This window comes from Sceloporus occidentalis, unplaced genomic scaffold (assembly GCF_023333645.1).
Source record: "Sceloporus occidentalis isolate IW3139 unplaced genomic scaffold, rSceOcc1.0.p SCAF_24, whole genome shotgun sequence".
Classification (NCBI taxonomy): domain Eukaryota; kingdom Metazoa; phylum Chordata; class Lepidosauria; order Squamata; family Phrynosomatidae; genus Sceloporus; species Sceloporus occidentalis.
The window spans coordinates 12,635,983-12,654,771 of NW_028317004.1; the positions used below are offsets into that span (position 1 = coordinate 12,635,983).

Consider the following 18,789-nt stretch of genomic DNA (forward strand, 5'->3'; position numbering starts at 1 on the left):
TATGAAGGTCAGGTCGTACCTGGGAAGTTCTCAAGTTTGGCCAGCCAGAGCTCCCTGTCTCTGTGTGGTGTAACAAGGATGGGGCTAACCACATGATGGGTTGGCTAGCTGTGCATGGGATGGTACTGGCCCCGTATAGACTGCTAGGGAGGCAGTGTAACTAAGATGGAACCTGGGTAGGTAGTGGATGCGACCAAACCATGTTCCCTTGCCTGGAGATTGACTCAGAGCCCTGGCAAAGCAGTGCTTCACAAGGTAATATTGTCTTATAGCAGAGATGATCAATGTTGGTCCAAGTGTACCCAAAGGAAGGTGTACAATTCCTCCTTACCTATAGTAAGTATCTATTTGCATCACACGCAGGTTTAATGTCACCTTTTAAAATGAGTCAAGTAGATAAGAGGCAAGGTTAATGTTTGACCATAGACTCTTGCCTCTCATGGCACCCTCCAAAAATGTAAATTACGAACAACCTCCTTGCCTTGTATAAACAACAGTAATATTTATCTAGAAATTAAAAAAAATCCCATCTTCCCTAAACCACAACCAAAACACAGCTGTAACACACTGATGTCATTTTCTTGAGGATTCTTCAAATTTCATCTTATTCTGTCTGCAAAAGCACTGAACCCTAGTTACAATTACAATCCAATAATGACATGTACTTGTCGTTTCTCGCTTATTTTGCAGAGTCACGGGGAAACTAGTCATGGGAAAACCATACGAATAGCCCCAAATATTTGAAAACTGCATTGTTCATGAAGTTTTACACTTATCACAAAGAGTAAGGCATTTCTCCTTTGAGTTTTCTCTTTTCATTAGTTCAAGGCATGCTAATTAATTGGAATTTTCTAGTGCCTTTTTAGTTTCCAGGAATAAAAAAAGAGCCTGCATGTATCTTCCAGAAAGTAATGCAAAGCCATGGAGAATAAGCGATGGGATTAAGAGTACTACATATGAACTAGGCTCTTTAAAGGGATTTATTTCCAGTTTTAGCTGCTGACCATAGTCCCAATCTCAGCCAAATCCAAACTATATGTCAGAGAACAACTACAGCCCTCAAGGACTGCAGGCCAGAAATTCTGTGTACCTTTGTGGTTTTCTAAATGAATTGTTAATTGAGAGACCTGTGCTCAAGCATTTTCTGCTTACAGATATATCAACTGAATCCACAAATGGATTTACCTTGCTGATATTTGCATTTTCAAATAGTGGCAAAACCTATACCTTCAGGTAGGGTTAAGGTCACGCAGAAATACACACATATGCATAACACAATTTTAAGGGTAAACAATAGTTAATTTGTCTTTCATACTTAACTTAGCCAATACGACCTACCCACATGGAACATTTTAGGGACATTTGGAGAAGAATAGGTGTAAGATAACCTGAGATGAGTAACAATTACTAAGGAAGGCTTGAATTCCTTGTACTGTTCCTCAAACGGTTGGCTGCTAAGGCAACTTTTCAATTTCTATGTATTTTCTGTTTATGAACAATAAAAATTAATCAGGCATAAACATCTGATTGGCAAACATCCAGTCTTCAGAAAAACAGGTTAGTCAAAAAAAAACCCTATAACACAAGCATTTAATACTAGCAGTGTATTTCCTATAACTTGCACAAAAAGTCTCTGAATGGCCTAATAAAGATTCTGAATTTTACTCAAGATAACAAATGTCATTTTCTTGCCCACCTATGAATCATTCATTCTTTGTCTTTAGGGATGGAACTATCGCCAATACTTAATCTCAATGAAGTTACAAAATCCTAATTTAAATACAGGAGGAGAGACTATTATTCCCCAAAATATACTCTAGATATCTAGATGTCCGATTCATGAAGTTCACAGATTGACATTGGCGACAGGTAGGCATTCAAAATATTAGACAAAGTTGCAGAACATATCCAATTTAGTGAACGAAGTTCAGCTAGAAATACTGAAAATCACATATTTTGTCAGAAACTGCTGTCACATCCCTTGCAACACTTCCTGAAACGTTTGGTGGATAGTTACATCATGACAGGTCACATAATAATAATAATAATAATTATAACAAGTGCTGACACAATCAGTCAATGCAGAATGGACACTCTGCCCACTCACTGTTTGTCCTCACAACACACTACAGCTCTAGAATAGAACTCACAAGTATGTGTATATGAACAGCAAAACATGTATATATATATATATATATATATATATATATATATATATATTACATCGTGTGCACAAATTATTTTCTTCTTCTAAACTTATCACAGAGTTGACCATGTGTAAATTCAGAGGTTTTGTGGGGACCTCAGCGATCAGTATTGGGACCTATACTTATTTTAATATTTTGATTAGCCATAATCAGGTCTTAATGGTAAGGTTGCTATATCAGCTTGGTTTATATATAATGAGCTGCAGTGACATGGTTTGTTGTTTGGCTTTTTGTGTTAATCAGCATAATAGATGGATATAGATGGTCCAAGAAAAAATAACATCTTTAGTCAAGATTGATACTTTTTATTTGGCCAACGCTCAAATATTTCTAGACACATATACATTTTCAAGACCCCAACAGGCCATTTTCAGATCCAAAGTGCAAAAATTCTGCACCTATTAACACCAGTACTGATGTCATCAATGCAGAGATACACTATTTCTTATCTTGTATATAGTGAAGCAAAGTTAAAGAAAACAATATAAACCCATTTATTGCAAGTTATGCATAAAAAAACATAATTCTTGCTCTAAGTTTGAAAAGGGGTTTTATTACCATGAACATTCTATTAGTTGGTATAATGAGATTGTTTTTTCTTCTCATCTTTTTAATTCATAATGAATGCTTCATCAGCTATTATTAGCCAGTGCTGACTTGAAATAATGAATGGGATCATTTACTCCACATGAACATATTTTTCAGTAAACATGAGAATTACTTCCACGGAAAAATACAGTGTAATATAATGATAAGGCTGGAGTAATTTGAGAAATGATCATTTTTTTTTCAGTGTAACTTGAGCAGCAATACCACACTCTCCCTGTCCTAATGTCTCATATAACTACATATTTTATACGTAAAAATCAAAGTCTTCAGTTCTTCAGTGCGCCTGAATCATAGTACATTTTGTACTGAAGGTCCGTTCGTTATGGCTAATACTCAATATGATGTCATGTTATTTCAACAAGTAGTCATGTCAAGAGTTACTCATAAAATGGGGCTTCATTCTCTGTTATGAGGGGTAAGAAACCTCCTTACTCTTTTGGATCAAGAACTCAAAGAGAAACAAATTTAAGATGTCAATCCCAGCTGAGGAGAATGGATCTTTCTGAAAAGTATTTTTTAAAAGGTTTTGCTTTATGTAGCTTTAACGCTTTGAGTGCCAGCCTTTGCTGGGCATATTTTTACCCATTTGAGTGTCACTGCTCGGCAGTACTAAGCTCAACCCTCTGGCAATGACAGGGTTGGTTCACTTTAACTGTGGTAATGTGTCTTGCACTTCATTGTGGAAACTGAGTCACATCAATTTAAGGACAACATGATTAGCATCGTAATTTGGATTAAAAAAAAAACACATTCCAAAATGACTGAAATGCCAAACTAAACAGTAGGCGAGGACACCTAAAATTAACTCTGTTTTGACAGGTGAAAAAAATCTCTCAAGAGTCTTCAAATGATTCTAGAGATGCTTGCAGACATCAAGGTGTGTGTGAAGTCAGTATCCAAAAACAAATGTTCATAATACAAATGAAACATTTATAACCGTTTACGAATGCAGTGTTTTAAAAGAAATGTTATTTTCTCACTCGATATGATTTTTTAACACAATCCTGATGCCTCCATACAATTCCATACTTGAAAGCATAATGTTTGTATAAGTAAAATGCTCTGGACTAAGACACTTCTCTATTTCATGTGTCAGTATTGGAGGAAACAGAGGAAAATGCAATGGGGGTGTCTTTTTCATTCTTCAACTCCATATACTTCATGCTGCAAGAAAAAAAATATTATTTAAAAATATCTATATTATTAATAATAATAATATATATATATATATATTATATATATATATATTGTGATAACTTCACCTCTTTGCAGGATCTTTTCTGCCAAGGAAAGGCAGGAAACCATAGATAAAGTTAGTATGCTTTTTCACATAAATAAACCTAAACAAAATTCTAGCGCAGGTAAGACAGCTAGTTCCAAACCACAAAACAACAGATACACAAAACCAAAAATATTGTTTCTTTTAGCTCACAGAACCCCTTTATCCAATGTTCACAGCCCAGGTAACTTCTGAGCTCTGCTGTTTACAACCTCCATAATAAGGCTTCAGTCCTTAATTAGTTGCTGCAGGTGAGGCTATTGGGTACAGCCCCCAAAACCATGCTGGGACCAAAGTACTTTACTTCCAGAACTCCACTTCTGCCTGTCTCCACCCTTTCTTGGTGTCATCCAGAGTTTTTCAATGCCTGATTTGGATATTTTAACTTAAATACAATTTCTTAAATCAAGTTCAGCAAACTCCAGAATGAAAAATTACAGTAAATAGGCCTGTTCCGCTATAGAATAGGATAATTACTCGGGATGTAAATGTTTCTCTCTGATCATGTCTCTGGTCATTAGGACTGCGGAATGTAAAATTGCCTTCAAGAGGAAAAAAGTATGCTGGTTAAAAAATGCTATTATTGCCTTTCTGCATTATTACACACGATTATGGCAAATAAGAGGTTAGCGGCACATACAGTAACACTTCATTCTATTATGAGAATGAAATAGGGTTTTGACTCTTTAACAAAATGACAATTATTTCTTTTTTCCTTCTTCTTTCTTTTCCTATCAGTGTCTTCTATCTTACGTTTTTTTATTTTCCATCTCCCTCTTTCTTCTTTCATTCCCTCTTTCATTTATTTCCCTTCCCCTTTCTTCTTTCTTCTGTCTTTCTTTCCTCCATTTCTTTCTCTTTTTTTCCTCTCTACTCTTTATCCCTCATTTCATCTCAGGGCAGCAGAGGAAGTGAAAAGGGGTGGGTCAGAGCAGAGGGAATGGGAGAGGGCATATAGGAACAGAGGGGGCATGTGATAGCAGAGGAGAGCTGCGGGGGGAGGGCAGAGCACATGGCATGGGAGGAGCGTGTCAAAACACTTCTCCTCATGAGAATACACATGCTGTGAATTCACAGAATGACAATTCCCACTGTGACAAGGCTATGCAGAGACACAGTGAGTCTATTTTCTCTCATTTCAGAATGGTTACACAACATTGCTGAAAAAAAAAAAAAAACAAAACACCACCAATTTCAAATATTCTTACCCTGAGACAATAAAACATTCTAAAATATTCCTGTTGAAAATTATAGTGGCTTATGCAGAAAAATCAACAAACACACATGGATATGCTTTGATGGCTGATATAACATTTTCCATTCGTCATGTGTACTTTGAGTCTCAAGCCAAAATCTTACTGAAGATGCTTAGTCCTAGTGAACATGGATCATTACATAGGCTTTCCCTGTACTTTATCTTAAATTCAACACGTATCATCAGATGGTGCTTTCAAAACAATTGTGTGCAATAAAAGCAAATAACTGAAATCACAGCTTATGCTGGTTCACTACTTAAGTGAATATGGTCAAGAGAACGTATTGGTTCATTTAGAAGAATAAGCAAAGAGAATCTGTAATATATCTCCACTTTATCCTCCCTGATTAATGGCAAATATAAGTGGACATATGAGACATCCTGTTCTTAGCACAACTAGAACAGAATGCCTGTTACTGTGAAATGGACTCGAATATGCATTACACAATCGGGACAACAGTGTGCTGAAGCAGTCCTCCCGGCCTTCCCATGTTTCTGTGTAAAAAAAATCCCAGGACCCTTATTCCTATGCTTCTGCTTGCTAAGCCTCAAGACTATTGATAGCCTCCAGTGACATGACGCATTTTCCCTAATAAGTTATAATTCTTTTGGCATTGTAGAAGGAGTTATCCTGTAACATTTATGGCTAGGGGTTATCTGTTATTCTACTAAATGAAAAACGAAAAAACACATTAACAAAATAACAAAAAGGTAACTTGCTTGTGAACATTTTGCTGTGCTAGACTTCAGTCGGTAAGTGGGTCGCCAGCTGGTGAATACTAATATAAGGTGACAACTGGAAAATAAGGTTGACTCAAGCTCTATGTGTGAGATGGTCCTTGCATGCAAAGTATCCCCGGGTTCTCCCTCCTCCTTAAGTAAAGCGGCATGTAGAACAATTGGACTGAGAAATGAGTGTTGGGAACAGATACTGGGTGTTTACTCATTGACACATTTGCAACAACACATTTCAGTCAAACCTGCACGTGTATTATACATAGTAAAGCAAGCTTTTGTTGACAAGAGACAAATGGGCCTGGCTGCCCAAGTTCATATTTCTCACACACAGCTTAACCACTAAGGTAGCCGCTCCTATTTTCCTCAGGACTCTACAACAATAAATTTCATCAGTCTGATAATGAACGAGACAATTGACTGACACAAAGTTGTGTGTACTAATCTGTCTTTACAATCTCCAGACACCTGAATTTCATTATACCGGGTTTGTACACCATCATAGAAAAGATTACGGTTCCTTTGTAATATACACAATTAGGGATTTGGATCATCTATAATAGCTGTTGATACATTTAATTGTATCATTTTATCCTCACATTGACATGACACCGGACACAAGCCAATTATTTGTGGCCTTTCTACAGTTTATGAATGCAAAGCCAGCATGCAAGCACTTGCAACTTTAATATCACTGCTTCCCTGTACAGTATTTTGATTTCAAAGTCAACTGGCTGAATAGGATATTATTACCTGCAATACCACAAGGTCATAAGTTTGCATTTTTAATCAAAAGTGTAATAAAATAAATAAAAAACTCTTAGTAATCGGGTGTAAAATACCAAGCAAACCAGCAGCCTCCCCCAACTCCAAGGATTTTTTACATCACGCAAATATATCTCTGTGAAGGGCCGCTATCAGAAATCTTGGGGCCGAGGACTAACCTCAAGAAAAGCCCCTTTCCACCCACTGCTACACCAATGCACCTCCTGCTGTGTTTCCCCCATGCTTCTTTTACTGCCCCACTCCAAGCTCACAATGGGCTCACCAGGCCCCAATACCCAGAAAACATCCCCCAGACCCCTGATCCCTGGAAAGGGGCAACCCAGCCTCAACCTGCCACATCTGCTCTAAAGCCACACATGGGCAGACACAGGTAGCAGGCCATGGGGGCCTACTTCCAGGCACAAGGACCAATGAGCAATGTACCCTGATGGTGGCCCTGTATGAGTACCCACAAAAAAAATAACTTACTAGTCATATGATCTAGTCAGAATCTATGTGTATCTGCGTGTATTGCAACCGCCATGCCCATTTGTTCATCTAACCCAAATGCAAGCCTTAATCCAATACTGTCGAGATAAGAGTAATGCATGTATTGCCTAGTCATTAACACATTAAGGGCTCTTTTCAATAATCTCTATAAAATCAAGATCCTTGCTGTAAATGAAGACAAAATGAAGTTAAAATTATACCCATACGTAAGCAATTGAACTACCAGGGTACAAATAAATGTATTTAATAATTTCTCAAATCCACATGCACATTTAGCAAGAGTATTGTCAGCTGATCCCATGTCTAAAGCACTTTCTGTTCAATTACGTCCTAAAAGAAAATGTCCTCTTGATGTTAGCATAGCTCACTGCCACAACAGAAGCTGGTTACAGCCAGTATTTGTCCAGGCTTTTGGTTCTAAAGTTTTTGTGTGACATATGGGATTAAAATATGTGAATAAATCAGAAGCCATGACTATGAAAGTTACTGTGAAGATGATGTGGTCACAAATAAGTCTATGCAACACTGCATGTAATACTCTGCTCACCCCACTGAATCTCTTAAAAGTAGAAGTTGTTTCCTTTTTTGTTTTACTGGTTGCGGTCTACAATGCACAGCTGTTATTTAATGTTTAGATACAATGGCAACTGTGCATTTTCAACCACCGTTAACACCAATTAAGGTTTAGAAGCGTCATTAAATTGAGCCCCTGGTGTAGTTTTTCAAGATCTCTCTGAAAGGATGTGGAAAATTAAAAATAACTAATGGAAGTATTACTTTTACATGTTTTTCTTACAAACCAGTACCCCACTAGAAAACCAGTGAGCATCCCCATCTGGTCACCAAAAAAACACTAGATATCCCCAAAAATAATCAGTTAGTTTAGACAGCAACAGCGAAAGCCGGGTAACATACAACTTCATACGAGGTACACTGTTCAAGCCGTAAATACATATTGCACAGGCCACATCATAAAAAAAAACCTTTCAACATGAAGGACCATAACATGTTAAATAACCAAATAGCGTAAATTATCAAACACTATTGCAATGGTTAAATCCTTACAGTCTGTTGCAAAGTGTTAAGGGGAGATGTTCAGGATCCCTAATTAAATGGTGTTATCACAAAAGAAAGAATCCACAGCAGGTTACATAAAATAAGGATGTCTCCCACTGATGTTAATCGTTTGCATTGGGAATCTTTGCTACAAGCTTGCATGTATTTAAAAATTTTTGAGGGATTTCAAACTATGGGATCATTTTTAACTAAAAATACGTTATTATTTTTCGATCGTTGGTGATGGTGTGTAATGGTTGATGGGACATCTTCTGCAAAGTCACATGTACTGTATGTCTATTTATTTGTGGTTTTAGCTCACCAACTTTTTTTTAACCCCTTGATGACAATTGCAGGTCCGGGCACGTCAACAAGTCGTTTACGACAAATGACGTGCCAGGACCGTCATTTGTTAAAACAATCCGTGATCGATTTTTTCACCCAAACTGCGTTGCTGTAATGCCTCAACCTCGAGGCATTCAGCAACACCACGATCGGCACCAGGGGCCATGTCTGGCCCCTCCCCGGGGCGTCAACGTCCGCCATACATTGTATGGCGGCGGACGCCCGTTTTGAAAGTGTTTAGGAGGCGATCAACGATCACCTCCTAACCTTAAATGGTGTCGCTGGAATGCCTCAATCAGGAGGCATCCAGCGACACTAAACACTTACCTCTGGATGGACTGTGACCGCTCAGCAAGATGGCGGCGGCCCGGGAAAAAAAACAATAAAGACGAAAAAGTTGGCTAGATGGTCTCCAGACCCTCTAGAGAACTCTGGCTCCACTTGCAGGTTAAATACAGGTACTGCATTCAACCATGCAAGTCAATGGAGCCCAACTTTCTAATCACAGTGTGATTAGTAAAAATAAATAAAAAAATAAAATTAATAATAATTAGAAAAAATTGTAAAAAAAAAACAGTAAAATGTAAAAATTATTTCCCACTAATGTCACTATCAGGGGAACCTTCAAGTTGAATTTTTTTTAAAAAAAAGGCAAAAAAATTAAAATATATATATAAAAAACATATTTTTGTGAGCAAGTCCTAAAATTAGCACATTAGCTTAAAACAATTCTCACATGGAAAGAATTAAAATACTGGCATATTAAATGCCCATGGGGTGTCTACTTTTAAAAAATTTATGATTTGATGGGGTAAATTGAATTGACCGGGTTCAACAATGTCCCAATTAACACGGGGGGAAGGATGGCCACACATCTAATTTCCAATTAGAAAAATGCACACGTACCAAATGTGGCCTTTTAGTTCCCCCAAAAAATGACAAACCCATGCATGTGGGATATCACTGTACTCAGGAGATGTTGCTAAACACATATTGGGGTGTCGTGTGACAGCGGCATATACCAGGAGCTGTAAATTCATACATAACATAGGTGTGTGGGGGAAAAATACACACAAAAGAATAGTACTGCAAACTTTGAAAAAATTCTGGTAGTAAAATGTGTGCATGCAAAGAGTTAAAATACCAGCATTTAAAATACCCTGGGGTGTCTAGTTTTCAAAAATATATGGTTTTGTTGGGCACACTGAAATGGCCCGGCTCAAAGATGTACCAAATACGGCATGGGCAGTTGATCGCCAAACGCCAAAGTTCAACATTGAAAATGCGCATGCCCCAAATGTGGCCCTTTTGCCCCCAAACAGCCAGGCAAAATCATTCATGTGAGGTATCGCTGTACTCAGGAGATGTTGCTGAACACATATTGGGGTGTTTTGTGATAATGACATATACCAGAACCTGTTTATTCATACCTGAAGTAAAATGTGTGTGAAAAAACAAATGCAAAAAAAATTACTACCATAAAGTTTGACAAAGGCTGATGGTAGAATTAGTGCTTGGAAAGGGTTAAAATACTAGCATTTGGAATACCCTGGGCTGTCTAGTTTTCAAAAATATATGACTTGATGGGATAAATTGCATTGGCCGGCTTCAAAGATACCCGAAATGGCACATAGGGGGGAAGAATTACCAGATTTGGAAAAAATGGCTTTGAAATAGCAAAACGCTACCTGTACTTATTGCCCCAAAATGTGTAGAAAAAAGCAAAAAAACATAAAAACACTGGGTATTTCTAAACTCAGGACAAATAGTAGAATCTATTTAGCAGGTTTTTTCATTACCTTTTATAGATGAGTAAAAGATTTTTCAACTAAAAGTTAGAAACAGTCATTTTTTTCTAAATTTTTCACCATATTTTATACTTTTTTTAATAGTAAATAATATGATACAATCAAGACAATGTCATCTAAAGAAAGCCCTTCTTGTCCTGAAAAAAAACAATATCTAATGTGTGTGGGTTCAGTAAACGGGAAAAAAGAAAATTACAGCTAAAAACGAGCAGTGCAGAAATGTTAAAACGGTCATTGTCACGAAGGGTACAAAAAGTAAAATCAGCCTTTGTCACGAAGGGGTTAAACAAGGTTGGTTCTAAACCCAATAGCACCCAAGACAATAATATGTTCTGCCCCCTGCCCCCCCCCCCCGATTTTTTAGATTAGCTTTATGTATGCAATACACCCATAGCCAGCAGGCATCCTTTAAAGAAGGAAATTGGGGGAGACACAAAGGGATTTACTTTGCCTCTAGTAAAGCAGCCTATGAGCTTCCACTGCCTGGTGACTCCATGATTCAGATGCCCCAGGTAAAACTGTCTGTGACTTTATATTAAATGAGCCAAAGTCCAAGTGAGCTTCTGCTGCACAAATAGCTTGGCCGGTCCTATATAAAGCATATTATTATCAGCGAGATTTCCCAAAAGTCAACTCATTGATTGAACTTCGTATTCTGGGGTTGCTATTCACTTATTTTTATTAGTCCTACAGTACAGTATATCCTACATCTATGTATCTATCTACCAGTGAATTTATCTGTGAAATATCATTGAAATTGGTTAACGATAAATGAAAAACTGCGTAGCTATGAGCTTATATTTTTAGAACATCACTGAGCATCGAATGGGTTAAGCAGATAATCACTTCTGACAAATGCACATTGTTTATGCTGCTTGGAACACATTTTTGAACAAACATTATTTACCAATGCTGGTAAAAGTACAATGCATTAATTTGATCAACACCAGTGCTAATTAATGTACCTAATGTACACTTTACACAGCCAAGACCTTAACCTAATGTAAACATTGTTTTCCACCTTTTTGGCTGCTGTGAATGAAAAAGTGTTGCTGCACTAGCTGGAGCACAGCCAGGAATGCTTAACAAATTAATTTGTTCTTTCTTTACCAGAGCCATATGTGTAATATTAATCCTTTCAGGACCGGAGGAACGCACCGCGGCCAGCATTACAGTTGACTTTATTTGTTCTCTGAAATTAAAGAAGTAGAATGAACCCATTCACATCTAATTCTCGTTTGAAGTGTGAGGATCATACTCAATGATGCATTTACCTTATGTGCTTTCCTACCCCCGACCTAAGTAGTGCCCCCAGCCACCCTCGCCTCATCGGAGTCTGTACTGCCTTTAAAGGTGCCCTGTAACTAAGATATGGAGGGCCCAGATATGACATCATACCTCTGCGCTGTGTGTCATACCATTATTGTGGAAAATGCTATTAATTACACCACATAAATTTGTATGGATCGGAGCAAAGGACGCTACAATTTATATTCTCAATCAGGGCTTCCTAAGTTCCAGTACATGCTACTCTTTGAAAGCATCATGAATACCCCCATTAAGTGGTTTTAATGTGGTCTGGTGACCAAATATTGAGGCTTAACATATCTCCTTTTTTTCCCAGACTTTTCCAATAGGCTTAGTAATCATCGATGTGATCTACATCCATCAAAATCAAATTAATAATCATCATTTGGTAATAAATAAATTCAATAAAAAGACATCAAGCAATCCTTATTATCAGATATTTATAAAACAAAGAGATTATCAGTCCTTATAATAAATTTGTCACTTTGCGGCCACCTGTCTTTTGCTGAATAAAGATAATAGAGGGCTGATAGAGATATTTAACCCTTTTCACTAACAACCACATAAGTCGTACATGGTGCCACTTAAAAGTCTCCTCTTCATGATCTAAAAACGGCTGCATTTGTGGAGGCTGCCACCACTCTCTTTGTGTGTTTAACTGTACACGGAAGACTTCTGTTAGAGAGGAACGTAACAGGTTAAAAGTTAGACGAGATGGCAAATAACAGTCTAAAGAATGCTGCTAATCAGTCAGCTTCTCCAACTAAGAAAAAGTGAAAGTGGAATCCATGGAACAGGTAGTCTTTTACAGCTACTTGATGCCATGGCGACATAAGCAGGAACAAAAGTAAAAAAAAATGCAGAATGCAGTCAGATGATCTTTAACATGCTGAAAATCATGATTTGCAAGGATCAGTGAGTCTGATGTCACAAGTACCACCACTCTCTTCTGCCATAAACATCTATTCACAACCACATATATTGGACACATTTTCTAATGTACTACTACATACTACCGTACTTTAATTTAGAACTTATAGGGAAATAATGGAGTATAAATATGTTTTTTGGGAGAGTTGTATTTTTACCTTAAACTAGGTATCTATTAATAGATTTACTTCTCCTGAAAAGGTTAAAGTTCTCTCTAGGTAAAGTGTAAGCTGTTTAAACGATTTTCCCCTAAATGTAACTATAGCAAAACTAGAAAAATGATCTCTGCCTCCCTGTCCTGGAAAAGTGTCCTGGCCGAAGGGCTAGGTGATTACACAGAACACAGCCTTGCAAAAGTATTACGCTATTATAACACATTTATAAGGTCAAATGGCTTACAACTGAAAACATCTATCTGCTAGCAATAGACGCAGTACACAAAACATGCTCACTAGTGGCCCACACATTCCACTGTTCTGGAGGGGCCAAGGGTTTTGATTAAAATTTTTATTTAGAAAACATTTGATTTGAAAATCTCGGTCAGAGCGTGAAAATATGCGTGATTTTGTTACGCTGTCACTAGGCCTCTATTCACTTGTTGCTTGTGACATGAATCAATAGTGATAAATCATCTACCAAGACGTCAAATCGAGGAATCAAGAAACCAAGAAAACAGTACATGTATCACATATAACTTTGTCAGGCTACTCTTTTACAGCTAATCGCTAGCCGTTGAGCACATATTAGATAGCTTTTTTTTTTTATTATAATCTAGTTTTCATTATATTGATGCACGATCCTGTCCACTGCTTGGGAAATATTTGTAATATATTTGTAAACATATACATGTTTCATAGTACCCAAAAACGAGACATGTTTGTTGGGGTGCGGTTAGAGGAAGGACAAGGGAATAGCCAGTGTCAGGTCTTTAAATAATATAAAACTTTCCTGCACCATGCAATCTGTTGAAGCTGAATGCTTGTATATGACGTCATATCCAGCGCTCCACTTCAGTAGATTGTGGATTGTTATTGTGCAAAATCCTTTGAAGATAGTGCCCAAAAATATATCTTGCACGAAATGGGATATCAATCTGTCAATTTTCATGAAATCCCCCTCTTAGCAGGGATAGATTTCTAGGTATGCATCAGTGATTTTATTATTTAACTAATGCAGTTCTTGCAATTTTGTTTACAATGTTTATGTGTAAACACTAACATTTAAAAGTTTGGGGTCACTTAGAAATGTCCTTGTTTTTCCAAGAAAAGCAAATTTTGACCATTTAAGTGAAATGAAATTAATCAGAAATACAGTATAGGCATTATTGATGTTCTAAATGACTATTGAAGCTGGAAACAGCTGACTTTTAATTAAATATCTCTATAGATGTACAAAGGTCCTTTATCAGGAACCCTCACTCCCGTGTTCCAATGACACATTGTGTTACTAATCCAAGTTTAAGTTTAATAGGATAATTGATCATTAGAAAACCATTTTGCAATTATGTTAGCACTGCTAGAAATGTCCTTGTTTTCCATAAAAAAAGCTAAGTGCGCCCAAACTTTTGAACGGTAGAGTACATACACATAATACATTTAAATGGATAATCCAGCCAGCTGAGTACCCCCATTAAACTGACATCTCTGTGCTGTTCAGCTATCCAGACCAATGGAATTATGTAACTCGATAAGTACAGTCCAATTTATATAAAATAATGTCAAAGTCTTCAGATAGGTCTAAGTTAGTATTGCCCTTTAAAAGTTACTGAAGAATCTTCATTTATTTAACAAGTAGAACAAACCTTTACTAGCCAGTTAATAATTGGTACAAATGCCTTGTGGTCATAGAAGCAGAGTTTCCTCATGCTTCAGCAAATGAGGTATCTGGATCACTATGGAAACCAGGCTTTGTTGACAACTAAGGGCCTTTGTCCCCCCGCATAACAGATCAATGATGTCAGGTGTCAAATTATACCTTACGATGCCTGTCACCAAATGCTACAATATGAAAAGAAACACAATTCCATAAAAGTAGAAAACTATAAATACTGGAATATACCACATTTGTAGGAATGTATTTACTTTGTTTCAAAAATATAATAAAATGTTAATTACTCCAGTCCCTCTGAAAATATTTATACTTCTTGCAGCGCATTTAAATTAATCAAGACTAGGTGGAATTAGGAAAACCTAGCATTTAAGGTGATGTCATTCAAGTAGTAATTTTTCAATAGGCCGGTATTTGGTAGCAATATATTCGTTTGTATTTTTCTACCAATATGATGACAGAAAAATCATATAAAAAAAAAAAACCAATCACTTTGACCAGAATGTAAAAGTGTTCTTTGTATCTTTAAACATGTTCCTGTTCATAACATAAAAATTATTACTAATCCATTTAATGTTCCTTTAGGGCTTTCTGGAGCGGTATAATATTAAAGCAATATTTTCTTTTCCACGCCTTAAATCCTTCTTTGTAGACCATCAGTTCTACAAAAAAAAAAATTACAGTACAGCAATAATGTTAGTGTAAAATAAAAATACATTCTATTCCAAAACAAGTCACCTAGAAACTGTACCTGTTCTAACAAAAGAAGTGCAAAGAACTTGAAGTGCCCAAATATATCATCTGAATATTACAAATTCTGTCAAGGTGTGGAAATGTTCTCATATATTGTACGATACAATGCTGCCACAAAACACTTAAAATTGAATATAATGACATTTCATAGCCAAAAGTCTCAGTAAAACAAAGCATGGGTAGAATTTGGTAGAGAGACTTTCGAAAGTCGTGCAAAATCCCCTACTGAACATTATGGTGATTGGTACAGCAAATTCCTACCGATTGTAGCAGCCTCAGACTTCACAATGAACATTCTGATGTCCAAGCTGCTACAATAATACCATTCTACTAGGTTTATTTCCCAAAATCAGGAGGGTCCGGTTCACTTTGATGACTGTTTAAGCAATACACACACTGTTGGTGTTCAGTTTTGGGACGGCTGGAATTCCCCATGGCAGCTCATTGTACACATGTGTCACAGTGACATCTCCTTAGTTAGAATTCCATTTGGACAACGTGCCTCCCAGGATACTCTATACTCATGTGTACCATCATAGAATGTCAAATACTTACACTTAGCTCAAGAATAGTAATCTGGTAAATAATTCAGTGAGTAGGTCATTTTTCCACTCATCATTACCTTACGCACTATTGCAACTGGATAAATCGGGACACTTTACAAAGACAAAGTGTATGAATTATTGATAACTATGTAAGTAACATAGTATGGCATTTAGCGGATTTCTTTTACACAACAACATTTATAAACACGTTTTCTGTTACTTCTGTACACTTTATTGTGACTTTTATAACCGTAGAACATTGTTTTTGTTATACACTCATACCTTGAGATTCTGAGTACCGAGAAAAGAGGGATATCAAGTGAATAAAGAATATGGGTACCAAAAAAAGGGAGAGTAGGTAGTTTATTTTATTCCAAAAGCACTGAACAACATTTTCTCCTTAAACATTTGCCCCTCAACATTAGCTTTTAACGCAAATATTGCAAAAATCTGAGCTAATGCATATAAAGGCATCCAGTTATCTTGTTTTCTCTACTAACCTCTTAATAAATGTACCTTTTAACCTTCCATATGTAAGTATGACAAAGAAAAAGAACCTATGTGTTCCTTCTATCATAACACGTGAATTAGTTCCATTTGCCATTGAAACATCTGGCCTTATCAAAGCATCGAAACAGCAATTTATTGGGTTAAATGTTCTGTAAAGTGCCAGGTCTCAACTTTACCAGCTTTACCCCTAAAAGAAGTAAAGCTATTCTCAATGAGACAGTCGGAATAACATAACATGTACTGTATTTTTCCATTTCTGTCAAATGTGCTTTCGCTTACCATGACCTTGAAGTAAGATAATGGCAAACACCTGGAGGTAATTAGAGAAGCGTAATACATTCGGAATACTCCTAATTACATTTGTGTCACATACATATAATTTAGGGTTTTCTTTAGTAGAATTATCAATGTTTCATCTCCTGGAAATACTTCTGCTTAATTAAGAGTCTATTATGTAACGATAATCTAAAGTGGAAAGTATCGTAAGTCATTACAGAAAAAGTGCTTTGGGGACCCCGTTTTAACTGTAAATAACTAAACAAATCTCTGTTTTGCAGAGATCTCAAAAATCTCTACTGAAGAAACTAATGTATATTTTGAAGTCTCTTTTTTTAGGTAATCCAGAACTGAATCAGCCAGTCCAAAAACTAGATATTTCATAAATAAAATATGTTTTTACTTAAGTCAGTAGATAGTACATAAATGATAATAAATAAATGCTATTTCACTGATCTTCTGGGAAGAGTAAGAGAAGAATACCCTTTTAATGTAATGTGCAACCGGCCAGTGGCCGTACATTTCATGATAACATCCTCACGCTATCAAATAAGGGTTTCAAATACATCAGATACAAGTGTTACCTTAATGACTGTTAGATTAGGTTCAAATGAGTTATGTCTACAAATTTTATTTCCAAATTGCTAGAAAATGTGGTAATAAAAAGATAACCCCCATATCAGCAAGTTGGATTACTCATGGCATAGTAGAATTTGAAATTAGTTGGACATTAAAGAATAGACATTTCTTGTCTGATGAGCAGATAACATTAAGTTACCACCTCTTTCAAGCACTAACCTTTCAAACAGCTTGCAGGAAAAGAAGGTCCAAATTCATGCTGCTTTGGTTTACACAATGATGATGATGGTTGCTGAGTTGGGGGCTGTGGAACTTGAAATAAAGGTTTCCCATTTGTAATGACTTGCCTTCTGGGGCTTAACGCTGGTAAGTGAATGGTGTTCTCATTGCTCTGAGGAGCTACACCACCTGCGATGGACATCTTAAGGAAAAAGTTTCCATTAGCTGGACTTGGGGTGGCGCTATTAGATGATGGACATGGAGTTCCTGCATGTACTCTAATAGGAGGAATCTGTTGGCCACTTATCATTCCAGGTCCTTGCGGAGTGCCAGCTGCCCTGTGGTTCATGTTGCAAGTTCTTCCATTCATTGTTCTAGAAGTAATGATTCACTATTGAGATCTGATCAGCAAGCTCACAATTTCCAAATCAGTCTGCTGATGTCACTGGGTTGTCCATATCAAATTCTAGACAAAAGTAGAAATGTAAAAAAAAGATGATCATTATATCACAAAATATTGCCCCCTCCAAATGATTAACACATTTTGTTTAAAAACGTTATGTGGGAGCTCATTGCTAGCCAATGTATAGACTAATAAACCATATGTGTGCTTAGTGCATTCTGGGAGATGCACAGGAGCCTACAAAAAAGTAGTTTTATCTATGTTAGTTGACAGTGCCTAAAAGAGTTTGTCTTTGTCAGCTTCCAGTCTGCCAGAATGAAATAACTTCTCTAAACAACAAGTCAGTTATTATGTATCATCTTGAAAGATGTTTTTGGTTCTTGCACAAATATTGTGCACCTATGGCCCAAGTCACAGTTACACTCATATAGAAGATTGCCAGAGGTGGAGGAATATATACATAAGAGCTTTTATTAAGAAAAGGAATTATAAAATTCTTGAACCTGTGCTACATGTTTTACATGTGCATAGCAACGAGGCCTTGAACTTCTCTTGTCCTGTGTCCTCTGTTTGTTCTCCAAAACATAACCAACCTCATCCAGGGCCAGTGAGAGGGCCAGCGATATCTCATTAGTTTCCTGATCTGAGGTTCTCTCTCTCTCTTCTCCTGACTCTCAACCTATACAAGCCTGCATGAGTCGATCAACAACAATTAGCAACTTAACAACAGGGCAGATATTTGTTAACTGTAAATAATAATTATGCAGATCTTGGGTAAAGAAAGCTTAGATAACTATCCTAACACCCAGAGAACATAACAAGTGGAAAAGGGTAACAAAAGACAGAAACACAGACCAAAACTGCACTCAT

At 36.8% G+C, this 18,789-nt stretch overlaps 1 protein-coding gene across 3 annotated transcripts in view; it reads right to left on the reverse strand.

Annotated features, from left to right (window-relative positions):
• LOC149300638 (zinc finger protein GLIS3-like) overlaps positions 1 to 17,886 on the reverse strand; it is a 128,586-nt gene extending 110,700 nt beyond the window's left edge. For all 3 annotated transcript variants that reach the window (XM_089485146.1, XM_089485145.1, XM_089485144.1), the window contains exon 1: positions 17,517 to 17,886. In XM_089485146.1, the coding sequence (XP_089341272.1) occupies positions 17,517 to 17,886 (370 nt within the window). The remainder of the gene's footprint in view (positions 1 to 17,516) is intronic.
• Between the last annotated feature and the right edge of the window lie 903 nt (positions 17,887 to 18,789).